The 16,643-nt window shown below is 38.1% G+C and overlaps 1 protein-coding gene across 1 annotated transcript in view; it reads right to left on the bottom strand.

Annotated features, from left to right (window-relative positions):
- Nucleotides 1–16,643, bottom strand: part of LOC150054135 (neutral ceramidase-like) — a 52,851-nt gene that overhangs the window by 19,627 nt on the left and 16,581 nt on the right. The window contains 5 exon segments of the mRNA XM_090345531.1: nucleotides 2,614–2,700; nucleotides 4,531–4,678; nucleotides 13,946–14,050; nucleotides 15,916–16,043; nucleotides 16,367–16,372. Of these exon segments, the coding sequence (XP_090201657.1) occupies nucleotides 2,614–2,700; nucleotides 4,531–4,678; nucleotides 13,946–14,050; nucleotides 15,916–16,043; nucleotides 16,367–16,372 (474 nt within the window).

Here is a 16,643-nt window from a genome sequence, read left to right as displayed (position 1 = left end):
GACACACATCCTCCACTAGGCGGTGCTCCACTGCCTGCTTTGAAATAGCTGTTGTCCACCAAGCCCTGGGGTGCCCAGAAGCTTGAATCCAGGGGACCTTTGATCTATGTTCACATCCCACAAACACAAAATCCTAGCTGTACAGGTTGTGACACAAATAGCACCAGTGCCACTTGAAGGACAGCTAAGCAAATCACACATTTGCTAGACTGAGACTATACTACCTGTACCATATCCTAGTTTTGTTGCTGTTTGTTGTTTCTTTGCTTTAGTTTGCTTTTCAAGTACAGTCTAACTTCTGTCCAGGCAAGCCTGGGGAGATGATCCTTCTATCTCTACCTACCAAGTGGACGCGATTGCAAGGGACAGTCCACCATACCCAGCCGGCCAAGGAGCGGAAAGACGAGAAGAGGGCCGAAGCACTTCCATTTGTGCAAATGAGAGCTTCTCTTGGGTAGTATATTGTTTTTGAAGTTTGCTTTCTCAAGATCCTTGAGTTGGACAAGCCAGGGGCCACATAGTTACTTAAAAAGAAATCAGACCCCAATTGTACATTAGCTACCAAACTCTGAGGCTGCTCTTTATGGTGCACGTGTGCATGTGCACGTGTGTGTGTGTGTGTGTGTGTGCATGTGTGTGAGTACGTGTGTGTGTGTGTGTGTGTGTGTGTGTGTGCCTGTGTGTGTGTGTGCATAATATAGTCAGATGCAAGTTCAATGAGTTGGCTTCTAGCTCATTTCCACTGTGTCTTCATCCTCTTTTCAATGGCCACATAGAATATCTCAGGAAAAGTGGCAAGAACCCCAGCTACAACCTCTCCCTCCTAGCTAAGACGATGTGTGCCTTGCTGAGAATTCAAAATATGGAACAGACCTTCTTGGCTCTCAGGACCAGGAAGGTTACAAAACTTCTGACAACAAAGTGGGTCACAGGTCCACATCCTAAATAGAATTCATTAATTTGGAATAATCCACTCATAATTCCACCCCAGTTAAAAAGAAACTTGGGAAATTAGGCTGGCTTCTGCTAGCATTCTTGTGACTGATGTCTTTAAAGTCTTTCAGCTCTGCCTTTTTTGCTCCTAGGACATTTCACAACTTTTGGAATAAATTATTTACTTAAACACACAGATACACACACACACACACACACACACACACACACACACACACAGGCATGAATAAACTGTTAAAATAAAGGGATTTGGATCAAGAGTTTGGCCTAGTAGTAGGGTGCTTGCAGAAAGACCTGGGTTCCATTCCTCAGTACCACATACATAGAAAAAAGCCAGAAGTGGTGCTGTAGTTCAAATGGTAGAGCACTAGCTTTGAGAAACCCAAGGACAATTCTCAGGCCCTGTGTTCAAGCCAGGACTGGCAAAAATAAATAAAATAAGATAGAATGATTTAACTATCAAGAACTATCAGAGGTCTTCCTTTATATTTTTCCTTAAAAATCTGTCTCAAAAGTAAAACAAAATTAAAGAAATCTGTCTCCATGGAAACTGACAAAAATGAGTGCAAAATGAAAGATAAATTTTAGGAGAAGCAGAAAGGAAAAGTTAGTAGTGAGTTCACAGCCATATCATTATAATCCAGTCTGTTTAAAAAAGAATGTTTCTTTAAATTATGAGCTCAATACAGTGGAACACTTCTGTAGTCCCAATGACTCGGGGAGCACAGGTAGGAGAATTCTATTATGAGGCCAGCCCAGACCTCATACTATTTATACCGAACAAAACAAGAGCAGTTCAAGTAAGCCAGACCCAAAGGATCATAGGCTCAATGGTTTCCCTCATTTGCAATAATTAGTATACATCTAGGACTCTCCTAGCAGAGAATTACAATATGTCAAAACCTACGTACATAAGGTCATATAGGATGAGACTAAATGAAAGGATCTCTAGGATATGGAAACAGGAGCTTTATCTTGCTTGATTGTTGTTCTTAATGTATTGTTATTTCTCTTCTCTTCTTTTGCCCTCATGGTTAATCTCATATTGTTACTGTATCTGACTTTGTTACCTGGTATATTATTTATATGTTTAATTGTTTATTTGAACTAGGACAGGATAGGGGAGGAAACAAGATGATTGGGAGGGGAGGGGGGGAGTGAAATAGGGACAACAACATGATAAGGGGTATCAATGTGTGAGATGTAATGCACCTGCTACCTGATGAATGTAACTGTAGCCCCTCTATACATTATCCCAGCCATAAAAATAAAAAACAAGATAAATAATGAATCCAAGATGCCAGAGCAGGTCCAGATGACTTTGGGCAATCAGACCAGGGATATTTCTGAATCACTGTGGTCTTACATAATACCACATTCATTTTTTAAAATTACACCTATTCATCTTATTCTATTTGAGAAAAGTGCTCTGGCTTTCTAACCATTCTAAAACAGAAGGTTTTCCTGATCCTTCCCCCAGCAGAGGCAATTCCTTGTGGCTGGCAAAGTCAGTTGTCAAAGCTATCATCTTCCAGATTTCCTGGCATAGACTCAGCTCATGCTTTTTTCCTTGTAATTAGCAACATGCTAACGAAGGAAGTTATTGGCTTTCTTAGGATGATTTTAAGTGAAGATGAAAAACATTGACCTGCAGCTTACCTTTGTTCTCTGATATATTTTCCGCCCTATAATTTGTGTGCTTTCAAACATGTCTTTTCCAGGTCCCTGGGCCATGCACTGGCTGGGCTGAACCAAAAAGAGAAAAGATGCACACTTAGCAAAATAATTGTGTTTTAACAAATGAAAACATTACAACTGAATTGAAGCAGATTTGTTAGCCACCTTTCCTAGCATTTCTTCACTTATATTCAGAACACAGACTAGCACAAACATCATATAAAGAACTGGAATGATGCATATTTTTAGGTAGTCTAGTGACTGCCCATTACGATTTAGAAAGTTTAAACCAGGCATATTTGGTTTATTATTATAAATCCTAACTACTCAGGAAGCTGGCATCAGAAGATGATGGTTCAAAGCCAGCCCAAATAGAAAATGTTGGGAGATTCTAATCTCTAACCAGCAAAAAAGCCCGAAGTGTGACTATGGCTCAAATGATAAGATTTTGCTAAAGGCTGGCCCTGTAAACAAGTGTCCTGCACCTGAGTTCAGGCCTCAGTACAAACATAAAAAAGGAAGTTGAGACTCAAGTATGTGAAAAGATTTGTTATAGAATATACATGTTGCTGATATCTGAACAATCACTGGATGCTAGCTCTGTTCCTGTGAAGTATGTTGTTCTCTGTACTTATTCTTTCCTGGAATAAGTAAAGGTAAGGCCAGGATCCCCATAAATTGTTCCTTTGCTACAATTCTATGAGAACAAAAACCTAGCATTCTGAGGGAAAAAACAAATCTGGCAGGCTCTACTCCTTGTTTCTTATATATCCAATATATCAGATAACAAAGTGAGATACTGTAACAATATGAGATAACCAAGGGACAGCAAAAGAGATGAGAGATAACATAGTACATTAAGGACAACAATCACTCATTATATGGCTTTTGTTTCCTTATCCTCGAGGTCCTTTCATTTAGCATCATACTATATGGCCTTATGTATCTAGGTTTTGCTCTATTGTAAATCTCTGCTAGGAGAGCCCAAGGTTTCTACTGATGATGACGAATGAGGGAAACCATTGAGCCTATGTTCCTTTGAGTCTGGCTTACTTCACTTAATATGATTTTTTCTAAGTCTTTCCATTTCCTTACAAATGGGGCAATGTCGTTCTTTCTAACAGAAGCATAGAATTCCATTGTGTATAAATACCACATAAATGCCAAGTTGTGGAATTGCTGGGTCATGGGGGAGCTCTATGTTTAGTCTTTTGAGGCACTGCCATACTGCTTTCCATAGTGGTTTAAAAAGTTTGTGCTCCCACCAGCAGTGTAGTAGTGATCCCTCCTGGTCACTTCACCTTCAGCATCTGTTGTTATTAGATTTCTTGATCCTGACCATTGTAACTGAAGTGAGATGGATCTTAGAGTTGTTTTGATTTGCATTTCATTTATGGCCAGAGATGTCGAGCATTTCTTCATGTGTCTATAGGCCATTCTTATTTCTTCTTCAGAGAAGACTCTCTTGAAGTCTTTGGCCCATCTTTTAATGGGATGGTTGTTTCTTTGGAGATTAGTTTTGGAGTGATTCCATTTTTTGAGTTGTTGATATATTTTAGATATGAGGCCTTTGTTCATCGTATGGTTAGTGAAGATCTTCTCCCACTCTGTAGGTGATCGCATCAGTCTTGAGCGAAAAAGCCAGGGAAAAGTGCCATAGTGAAAGCCTGCTACACAGACAAAAATTATAGAATTTCATATGCATGAATATGACTATCTTCCTATAAGCTTTTAACAAATGCCAAGAGCAATCAATGGATATATGATCCAAGCAAATAATTGTATACATGTAAAATTTGTTCTGCAAGACAGGAACTAAAACAGTAATGATTCTCAACCAAACCAACACAACTCAACAGACATTCACTGAAGCTCAGATTTTTCTAGGCATAGGCTTACTTGCTGACCACCATAGGAGGCATAGATGTGAACAAATAGCCTTAATATGGTGTGACAAATGGAAGAAAGAAATAGACAGGAAGCATTTGGAGGCCACAGATGACTGGCTTTCATTCTTAAGGACATTCGGGAGGAGAAGGTAAGAAGTCTGGTAAATACAAAGAGGTGTAGAAGGCCACATACATAATTCAGTACATAATTATGTATAGTAAAACCTTGTTCAAGCAGAGAGCCACACAATTCACACACTAACCTCCATTTGTTACTTTACTTGAACCTCGGAGGCCTAATAGGCTGTCTTAATCTGTATAGGAGACCTAGAGACATGAAAACATACCCACTGGGGAAAGGAGAGGAAATTTGAAATTAAGATCATCTTAAAGGTACTTGTGAGGCTTTATGTTTTTAAAAAATGAGTGTATCTAGATTTTGTTCTATTGTAAATCTCTGCTAGGAGAGCCCAAGGTTTCTACTGAATTTGACAAATGAGGGAGACGCTTGGGCCTATGATCCTTTGAGTCTGGCTTACTTCACTTAATATGATTTTTTCTAAGTATTTCCATTTCCTAACAAATGGGGTGATGTCATTTTTTCTGACAGCAGCATAGAATTCCATTCTGTACAAGTGCCACATCGTGTTGATCCACTCATCAACTGAGGGACATCTAGGTTGGTTCCCTATCTTTGCTATGGTAAATAGTGCTGCAATGAACATTGTTGTGCTGGTGGATTTAGTATATCCTTGTTTCTGGACAATTGAGTAAATGCCAAGTAGTGGAATTGCTGGGTCATAGGGGAGCTCTATGTTTAGTCTTTTGAGGAACTGTAGAGACATAAGGCCAAACAGTATGACACTAAATGTAAGGACTTCCAGGATAAAGAAACAAAAGCCATATAATGAGTGATTGTTGTCCTTAATATACTATGTTATCTCATCTCTTTTGCTATCCTTTGGTTATATCATATTGTTATAATATTTCACTTTGTTACCAGATATATTTTATATGTGCTTAATTATTTATTTAAAATTGGATAGGGAAGAGGGGGAAATAATTTTAAAAAATGTGTGTACCAGTTGTATGTATGTGTGTGTTCTTTTATCTCTGAAATCACAAAATAAATTCTAGTCAACAATTGCCCAGTCAGGTGGATGTTCCTGTTCTAGAGTTTTGTTTATCTGGTTCAGAAGAAAAATGTGACAATGGCCAAAATGGGCTCATGATTCTTCAAGCAACATGTTTCAGTCTGAACTTACCATATGAGCTCAGCCAGGTTTAGCCCTATTAACATCACTCATTGGCATCAAAAGAAATTCACAGAATAGTTCACTCATCATAATTATTTAGGGTCTATTAGGCAAGGAACTATAAATATAGAATTTTATTCTCATGAAAGCCTTTGAGTCAGGTGTTATCCTGATTTTACAACTGAGAACACTAAGTCTCATCATGATGAAGTAACTTGACCAAGGTCAAACAGTCATAAGGCAAGTTTCAAGGCATGAACCCAGATTTGTCTGAATCAGAAAGCTCATATCTAGTATGGTATATTGACTCGTCTTCTTCTTTTCGTAAGTTGACTCATTCAACAAAAATTTACTTGACCTTCTGTAATCCTAGCTACTCAGGAGGAGGCTGAGATCTGAGAATCAAGGTTCATAGCCAGCCCAAGCACAAAAGGAGCTGAGACTCTTATCTCCAATTAACCTCTAGAAAACAGGAAGTGGGGCTTGGCTCAAGGATAGGATGGTAGCCTTGACCTGAAGAGCTCAGGGACAGCACCCAGGGGGAGTTCAAACCCCATGATCCACCACAAAAAAGTTCAGTTGACCTTGACTCTGAGCCAGGCAATAGGACTACAAAGATGAATGAGGCATCACACTGCCCTTGAGAAGTACTTCAGGATGGATGGGATATTTGAGTGGTTCTCAAATGTTCCATAAGAACTTGCAAAGAACTTAGTGACAAGGAAGAGGCATTCCTGCAGAGGAAGTAACTCCTGCAAAACCTGGACATCTTCAGAGGATGAGTAGACAGGCAGGGTGGCTGAGAGCACAGTGGAGATGAGCGGTGAACAGCAGCTGTGGCTACATGTTCACTCAACATGAATTTATGGGTTTAGTAATATTCTGTTAGACCCCAAGGAACACAGAATCTGGTGTTTGCTATGCCACCAAGGATGTTCCAATTATCCACACTGGTATTTGTGGAGAATGCAAATCTTAAGAATTTGAGCTTGCTAATTAAAACACAGTCTTGACTTCTTATTTAATTCATCCACTTTAAAACTTTGAAAATCAAATTTTTCTCTATAGAACTGAGAAAAATAAACATTCAATAAAGCTATTTGAATTGCAATTAGAGAATCTTTTTAGTTTTTTTCTCTGCCTTTTGAAGACTGTGGTGCTAAAACATCAAACAGGATACAACAGCTAAAGTATGATGGGAGTAGGGGATCTTTGTAAAGATATGCTGAGAGGTGATCATTGTCACTTAAAAAGACCAAGTTTACAATGCGTCTGCTAAAATAAATATTCTTAAGCAAAATCAGAAAGGAAGAAAATCTTAATGTTAGAAGAAGTTTTAACATAGGCATGAAAAGCTACTTTCCTGATCATAACCATTCTTACATAATAATGATACCACACTCAGACAAAATAGTCCACTGGATTCTCTACTGGAGTCATATAACTTAATTAGAGGACTGAGGAAATCAAATGAGAGAATCTTACACTAGCTCATTGAAAAGCTAATTAAAGTGCCAGTTCTCTTGTCCTGAGCCTGAAAACTAACATTTCAACTATGCTTTGTGAATCAGTAAACAATTTATTAATGAAGACAATAATTCTATGTTTTGCCTGGCTAAGTCAGACATTTGAACAAAAAGACCTGTAGAGCCTCTTCCCATCAGTCATTGTGTGTGTTCTACTCAGAACAGGAAAGAAAAACCTCATAAATACTCTGAAGCAGCAGCAATCCTGCCCCAAATTTCATTCTGTTAGCCCTGGACTCTCAAATTCAGTGAGCAAGTTGTGTCCTGTGCCTAAAAGGGGGTACATGCAGGTTTAAAACCATCTCCTGCTCAGCTCCCAAAATCAGAGAATGCCTTTGTCCTAATTACGACCCTCACCTACCTCAATGTCCACAAATAGGCAAACAAAATATTGTTGAAAAGTAGTGATCCTAGTTTCACAGTAATATAGGCACTCTTTGAAAAAAATGCAATATAAAGAGGTATTGTGGGTTGAATAAAGCCCCACGTAAAAGTCATGATTAACTACAACCTCAGCACATGACTTACTTTGAAGGTACCTTTTTAGTTATCATGAAGGTAATGATAATAAAATCCACTAGCTCACCACAGGCCCTAAATCCAATGACATATCCTTGTAGTAAGAATTTTTTAAAACTAAAGAGACACCCAAAGAAATCAATGTAAAGAAGAAATCAATGTATGACTCTACAAGCCAAGGAAGATAAGTATTTATGATAATGACTAGAAGCTGAAAAACATAAAAGAGAAGGAACCAACACTGCCAATCCCCTTATCTGTGAAAAGATCAGTCATTATTATTTTAAGCCATGGCATCCATGATATCTGGCCTCCCTGGAAAACTAAAGCAAGACTATATGTTATAGTGCCAACTCTGGCATCACACACAAGTCACTTAACATGGTTGAACCTGTGGTTCAGATCTGTAGCCTAATGATGATGATGATGATTCAAGGAAGATCAACCTTTGAGCATAACATTTTTAACATAGTGTTGAAATGGATGGTTACGCATGTGTCACACATGTAACATGGATATATAACCCATAGATAAACCTGAAACAATGAAAGGAAGAATCCCTGCTTTCCTGTGGCAGTGATTTGAATGTTCATAGATACCCATAGGCTCATCTGTTTCTCAATCCTACTTGCAGGGTGGGGCAACTGTTCTACCACAATCTGTAATCTGTTCCTAGCAATATGCAAAAGGACCATCAATCTTTATGACACTCTGCCAGCTAGGAAATATTCTATGTGTAAATATACTGCTTTTTCACGTTCTGTCTGTTGGGGCACTTGACACCAATTATTTTGATAAACATACCTCCATGTGTATTCCCTCATAATCAACAACTCTTTTACCCTATGCCACTGGAAACTGAAGGAGGATGTGTATTTAATATATATACTGTATAATACATATGTGTTTATTTATCTGCATATGTATGTATATATAAAAGACTGGACCATTCAGATTAAAGGAAGAACATATGCCATAGCAGAGCAGCCCTCTTTCAATTTCAGGTAAACCAGATGGTCAGTATCTGCCAATCTACCATCTTTGTACCTACCAAGAGGTGTACATTCTCAACAAACCATTTTGTTATTCTCAAAACTCCTGAATGAAATTGGCTCTCTCCATGGTGACTGTGGAGATAGCTCTTTTGATGTATTTCATTAAGTTGTACTAATCAAAATTCTTGTGTTCTAAGTGGTACAGGCAATCAACAATAACATATAAGATAAAGACCTAAGAGATAAATAGTAAAAGCTATTTTTTTTTGCCAGTCCTGGGCTTGAGCTCAGGGCCTGAGCACTGTCCTTGGACTTTCTCAAGGCTAGAGCTCTGCCACTTGAGCCTCAGCACCACTTCTAGCTTTTTTCTATGTATGTGGTACCAAGGAATCGAACCCGGGCCTTCGTGCATGTTCCCGGGCCTTCGTACATGCTAGGCAAGCACTTTACCACTATGCCAAACTCCTGGCCCAGTAAAAGCTAAGTAGGAATTAAAGAAATCCAACAGTGATTTGATTTCTTTGTCTATTACATGACAATAATTATTAAGCATGAAAACACCAAGGGTCTCCCACTCAGATACTAAAGGACTATCTGCTCTGTTCTTTTGTTTCTGAAACCTCTGTTTGTTTTCTTCCCCCATATTCTATTCCTGCATGCACTTCCTTAGTACCAGGATCTCTGAAGACTTTATCCTCTCTGTTGGCTGACACATGACTTCCAGAATCTCCCACAGCTGACATGTGTAAGTGCTATGCAGCTTGTATTTTCAGTCAGAATTTAGACATGCCAACTATGTCCTCTATTCTAGAGAAAAGTCATCTATTACTTTCTCTTAAGGGAAAATAATATGACAAAAAATGGAAGGTTGGAAAATATGGAGGATTTTGTCATTTATACAATGATTTTATCAACATAATTTTACTTTGTTTTTCAAGTTATTGCTGTTCCTAACTTCTCAATAGCTTACCTTGACCTCTGCTTAAAACATTTTAATAACTGTTCATTTCTTTTGGAATAAAGACCAAGATCTTCAGCGTGTCATCCTATCTCAAACTACCTCATACACCTGCACCATTGTCCTGAATTCTGGATAAACACATGCTTTGCACAGTTTGTTAAACATTATTTCCATCCCCCATTTTTCTAATTCTTACTGTCCCTTCATGTTTCAGCTCCATTGTCAAGGAAACATCTCCTAATCTTTTTGACAAGGCCACATTCTTTTTAAGATATCTCTGTAAACTTCCCTTCCTTGGAATGTAACCTGATTATGATTTAATTATATAATTCCTAGACCTTGGCACAATTAAACTTTTATTAACATTACTATTTAAATACCCTCTCTCTCTTCCAATAAACTGAGAGTTTTTTTTTCCTGATCTACGTTGTTCATGACTGGAACCTGGAATTCTATCACTTGAGTCACAGCTTCACTTATAATGTTTTTTTTATTGTAATTAATAAAAGGGTTACATGATATTTGCCATATAGAAGGTGCATTAGTTCACATACATTGATACCCTTTCACATTAAACTGAGAGTCTTATAAGACCAAAACTACATCAATTTTGGCTTGTGGCTGTATCCTTGTAACTACTTTGATTCATGACTCAAGTAAATATACCAGTCATTTCATAAATGAATGGAAAATAATATTTACTATGTTGATAAAAGTTAGGATATTCACATGTCACAATGTGGAAACCAATTCTCACACCATGTAAAGGATTTATTCAAAGTAAAATTTGAGGTCAAAAGCATTTGATATACATGCATTATTCTGAGTACTGAGAGTATTATGATTACATGTTACATAAGAGGGACCCAGGGCAGATTTTGTTGAATCAAGGAAAGGAAACAAAAACAGAAATAGGAAGGAAATAGTGATGAACTTCACTACGAATTTCCATTTAAGAGGAAACAAGATGTGACATTGGGCAGTTCACTACACCTTTCATTTCCAGCTGAGGTTGAAAAAGACAAGCTCCAACACCGTGAGCTCTGACATTATAGTTTTTTCCTAACACATACAGGGTAGAATTCTGCTAATTGCAAGCCCCTATGTGTGGTGACTTACACCGCAGTGTGGATTTGGCTTCATGTGTTGGATCATATCTAAGGTAATCTTTACAGAACAATTTTTATTCAAGAACAATCATCTCAATGGAACAAAAGGAGATTGTCGGGGGCAAATACATCCAGGATTACATGGGGAAGCTATAGCAACAATAGAAATTTACTCTAGGAGGTTACACATGGCATCTGGAAAAGCCTCATAATTTTTGTAGCTGACAATGGAACTTCCTGATATTCAATATAGTTGTATGATATAGTTGTATAAAAAAGAGTAATAAACATCTGGCTTAAAACTAGCATTTTTCAGATGTTTTCACTCTCAAATGGTGCAAAAACTGATGAAAAAGACTTGTGAATGGCCTTACTCTTTCATCAAAGAAGAAACCATAAGGGAAAGCCATCTTTTCCCACTAAAGGTGAGACTCAGCACCTCACAGAGATGGCCATTCTAATCCTGTCTCTAGCCCAAAGTCTACACCAACTTGCTGCATGATCTAGAATTTGTTCTCCTTTGCAATTCACCTCCTACCCACTTTTTGACATGGGTACCACCTAACTCACAACTCCTGCTTTGCATGCCTGCTGAGAAATCCTCTGATTCTTCAAGGTCCAGATCAAATGTCTTTGCCATTTTCTCTCAAGAATTGCTCTCTAATCCTAGGACTGGGGGCTTACACATGTAATCCAGCTATGTGGGAGGCTGAAATCTGAGAATTCTGGTTCAAAGCCAGGCTAGGCACAAAAGTACATGAGATTTGTGTGGGGGTGTGCCTGTGAGTCTATGTACAGATGGTCTACCACTTGAGACAAACTTCCACTGTCTGCTTTTTGCTGATTAATTGGAGATAAGAGTCTCATGAACTTTCCTGCTCAGACTGGTATTCAACTGTAATCCTCAGATTTCAGCCTCCAGAGCAGCTAGGATTAGAAGTATAAGCCACAACAGCCCATGAAAACGGTGTCAATGAAGTGTGTGGCTGAAGTTGTTAAGTACCATCCTTGAGTGGAAAATAACTATTTGAGAACATGAAGACCTGGGTTCAAGGCCCAATAATGACATAAAACAAACAGATGCTTTCTACAACTCAGTGCAACCTCCTCCAATGTTCCATGGAATTTGTTCACACAGACACGATAGCATTAGTGGTTATCTGCTTATCTAGTGGTTACATTAAGATTTCTCTATCTGTTTATCTCGTATCTGCCCTGAAACTCCACCAGCCTGTAAGAACTTATAGGAACTATGTCCTACTCATCATGACACACGCAGCTGCATGCCCAATGTTTAGAAATTCTGGGCCAAATGCTATAGACAACTAACCAGCAGGTAAGGAAGAAGGCTTCTTACCATATCAGCCTAGATAGCAAAGTTTACCAGGAGTTTTTAATGACCCATTTTAAATCCACAGAAGCAACTCCAGTGTTAAGAATTTCAGGCATGTTTTGTTTATATTTGTCTTTGTTGTTGTTTTGTGATAGAGTCTCAACTATGTAGCTCAAGCTGGATTCTCACTCACAATCATCCTGCCTCTTTCTCCCTGTGCTAGGAGAGGAGATAAACACCCTATGTCCCGCTTCAAGTACTCTTACATGCCAATAACAGAGTTATTAAGAAGATGTGAAATTGGGTTCCAGTCCTTGCCTTTTGACTGTAGTGATTATGTTCCTTGTCTAAGCCAAGCCCAGAACTAGCTTTACATGTATGATCTCACTTAGTCCCCAACAACCTGGTAAAGTGTTAGACATCCCCACTCTCAAATAGGACCAGTCATGGTCTAAATAGTTATCATTTTCCCCAGGCCACAGGTCAGTAAGTGGGAGACATTGCTATAATATGAGCCTAAGTCAACCTCACCCCAGAAACTAAACTCCTTATCATCATGTGGCTCTCCACCTAGTTCTATGGTCATCTTTGGTGTACGATAAACTATGAGTCATCCTCTTTTTCTTTTCTACTTTGTTGCCTTTAATTTACTATTGTTTTGAGTTTGAGAACTGAACCTAGGGTTTCACACATGTAATTTCTTTTTCTAATACTTTTAATTTGCTCACAATGGGATTTTTCACTGAGGTATTTAACAGTTTTCCTTGGCAGACACAATGACCACTTGACTCTTTCTCAACAATATTTTCAGAACTCACTGCATACCAAAGTATGCTCAAAAAAGGATTGGGAATAAGGAAATTGAGAGAGTAAAGTATAAAGTCACACAGATACATAGACGAGATTAGGCCCAAGCCATTTGATTATAGAACCCAAGCCTTCTGAGGCACTTCGGTAATTTTTACATCATTATAAATGCCAAGATTCTAAGATTGCTCACCTAGTCTACTGGCTGTGATCAAAATCTCTATGAAGAAAAATACCTCCTCTTCAAAAAAAAATCAAAGTTTATGTTTCCTCATAGGCTGCCCATGGCAGAGAGCAATGCTAAAGCAGATGCCCTGCTGTCATCTAACTCATTTGCATCTGAAGGCCAGCTGCCTGGGTCTCTCTGCCTCTGCTGGTTTGTTGGCACTGTCCTGCATCCAACTTAATCCTTGTAGGAAAATTTAGGTAGACAATCCTGAACTCATAGCCTCTTAACTGGTTGAAAAAATCTACTGTTGCCATTTTACATGAGAAAACTGTTTCCCTTCACAAAAGTTCACATAAGATAGCCCAATCAAGTAATAAGCACTAACCTTTGTCAAGTCTTCAAATCTTTGGATCATGTGACAGATACTGGCCTGAGTTCATTACCAAAGTCTCTTGTTAAACTCATTTCCCTATTGACTGTTCCACAAGGGAATCACTAAGTACATGAGGCTGAGAAATTTGCCAGGGCCCTATGGTTGGATCTCAACTGCATCTGACTCCAATGCCTGGTCCTGTAACCACATAACTTATCCTCAGTATATATCCAACTAGTCTAGTCTCTTTTTTCCCCAAGAATTGACAAAAGATACCATGTTAGATTAAGAAGAAGAAGAAGAAGAAGAAGAAGAAGAAGAAGAAGAAGAAGAAGAAGAAGAAGAAGAAGAAGAAGAAGAGGAGGAAAAGAAAAAACCTGATTAGGCCCAAGTCGTTTCCATTTAGATCTATCATTTTCAAGACTACCACTTCCTTGCCGGTGTTTCAAGAATACCAAGTAGGAAAAACAGGGCACTTAGTTCTATGTTAGAGATTCACCCTTACATTCTAGAAAGAATGAAAGCTGGCAAAAAACAGTAATGTATCTTACAAAGAGAAATGCTTAACTCCTGCTAGTTCTATTTGGGTTTTTTATTTAACTGTATTTTTTTTTGTCTTTTCTTTCTTGGTACTGGGGATCAAACCCAGGACGTTGCAGTTGCTAGGCAAACGCTTTGCCACTGAGCTACATCCCAGCCCTAACTCCTCCTAGTTCTATAAACTGTATCTAGTACCTATGCATTATATAAGAAAATATTCATAACTGAAATCAACCACATGGTCACTAAACTAACTAAATAAAGATGGATTAATTACACTTATTTAATTTAAATATATATATATAATATATATATAAAGATAAATATATATAAATATAAATATATATAACATATATGTGTCTCTGACAAAACAGCTTGTCTTTGATATTTCTCTCATATCAAATTTAAATAGAATCTCTTAAAATGATCAGAGTGTACAAAAAAAAATCATTCAACACTTGCCACTTAGTATTCTTTTATATTCTTTCATTTATTTTTGCCAGTCCTGGGCTTGAGCTCAGGGCCTGAGCACTGTCTTTGGACTTTCTCAAAGCTAGAGCTCTACCACTTGAGCCTCAGCACCACTTCCAGCTTTTTTCTATGTATGTGGTACTGAGGAATTGAACCCAGGTCTTTGTGCATGCTAGGCAAGCACTCTGCCTGTAGGTCAAACTTCTGGCCCCCACTTCCAGCTTTTCTCTATGTATGTGGTACCCCGGTCTTCGTGCATGCAAGGCAAGCATTTTAGCATTAGGCCAAACTCCCAGCCCCTCTTTTATATTATTTTAAAGAAAAACAGATGATATTTTCTAAAAACAATCACCTTTAAAGACTATCGAAAAATACACAAACATATGTGAAATGTTAAGCACCCAATTTTCATAGCCATAGTACCTCTATTTTTCTCTTCTATAGGAAACTTGGCTCAACACTTTGAGAAAACAAAATGCAGCATGATGTAGTGGTTTCAGCCAGAAATTCTTACTACTTGGGGAAAAGAGATTGGGGAATTGTAGTAACAGGCCAGCCAGGGCAAAAAAAGTTTCAAAGACTACATCTCTATCAGTGACTACATGCAGTAGAGTATGTGTGACATACCACCAATTCAGGAAGGGACAAATAGGAAGCTTACAGGGCAGGCTACCCTGAGCATAAAGCAAAGCTTTACCTTGAAAACAACAAACACAGAAAAAGCACTGATGAGTGATTGAACTAGTTGAGTGCTTTCCTAGAAATCACAAGCCATGAGGATCTGAGTTCAAATCGTAATACCTCCCAAAACAACATCGAATTTATCTTCCTTAGTTGTTGCATCTAGTTATATTTCTTTTATTTCTTGACTTTCTTCTAGATTCTTTATTCTTTTATCATTTCTCCTTACCATTGTTTCTGGACTAAATTGTGTCTGGAGAACACATAACAAAATAGATATTCATTGCAAGATGTATGTGAACATATTTATCTCCATTGTAGAGATGAAGAAGCCAAGAGCCATAAATTAAAATAAATAGTAACTACCTAAGGTCACAGAACTAAAAAATCAGTAAATTTAAACTCAGACTACAGTTGTGTCAGTAACTGAACAGCTATCCATATTGATCACCAAAGTGAAAACATGCATACTAAAACTTGGTTTCTACATTTACCTTTTCCTTCCCTGTCTTCATCATATCTAACAAATATTTTAACCTTAATACTTCCTTAGTATCCCACCAGTTCTCCAACTAACAACACTGGACTTAGATTTTGTTGCTGTTCTATTCTTTAAGAGAAATGCAGTGATACTATTTTGACAATTTCTTCTCACCTTATTCTTCCAGACTCTGGGTTCTGAAGGTAAGAAGTAGGGCTTCAGTTGATCTTCACACCATCCACATTTCCTTTATTTATAAAATTTTTTCCAGGTTTCGTATTTGTGTGTGCTATCTCAATGCTCTGAAAGTTAAAAAAAAATAAGTTGTTGTAAGCTTAGACACCCTGGTGGGTATAATAACTCATTCTATGTAGTGAGAAAAATTTCTCAAAGATTTCCTATGTCTCTCACATCCTCACTGTAGGGTAAGAGCAATAGAACACATGGTTGGTGTCAACCTGGAGGTAAACAGAAATAATCTTCCTAGAAGAAATGGAAGAAGTGCTTTGTGGAGATGCATGATGCTCAGCCTGTGTAAAATTACCACAATGAAGAGCCAATGACCGTCTCTGCAGGCTCTGGCTCAAGTGCAATTCCTTCTGCCTGTGGCTTGGCCATAGCTCACTTCCAACTGACATTAGAAACTGCCTGCCACGTGGACCTGCATTTGACAAAGGTGTGCTTTTTATAATTCCATCTTGGGTCTCCTAACAGTCCCTATATGATCTGCCACAGAAACTTTTTCCTTGGATGGAAGGATGTATTTACTCTCCAACTATGTAAAACATCCATTCTGAACGCTACAGCTTTATTAACTTTTTGTACCTATTCTGTTTGTGCTTATATGTGTGTATACATATATAAGCTAAGAATTAATATCAGTAATTAATAATGGAATAAAG

This window comes from Megascapheus bottae, chromosome 15 (genome assembly GCF_031878675.1).
Source record: "Megascapheus bottae isolate mThoBot1 chromosome 15, mThoBot2.hap1, whole genome shotgun sequence".
Lineage (NCBI taxonomy): Eukaryota > Metazoa > Chordata > Mammalia > Rodentia > Geomyidae > Megascapheus > Megascapheus bottae.
The sequence above is the reverse complement of the archived record's forward strand: the minus strand, read 5'-3'. Positions and strand labels throughout refer to the sequence as shown.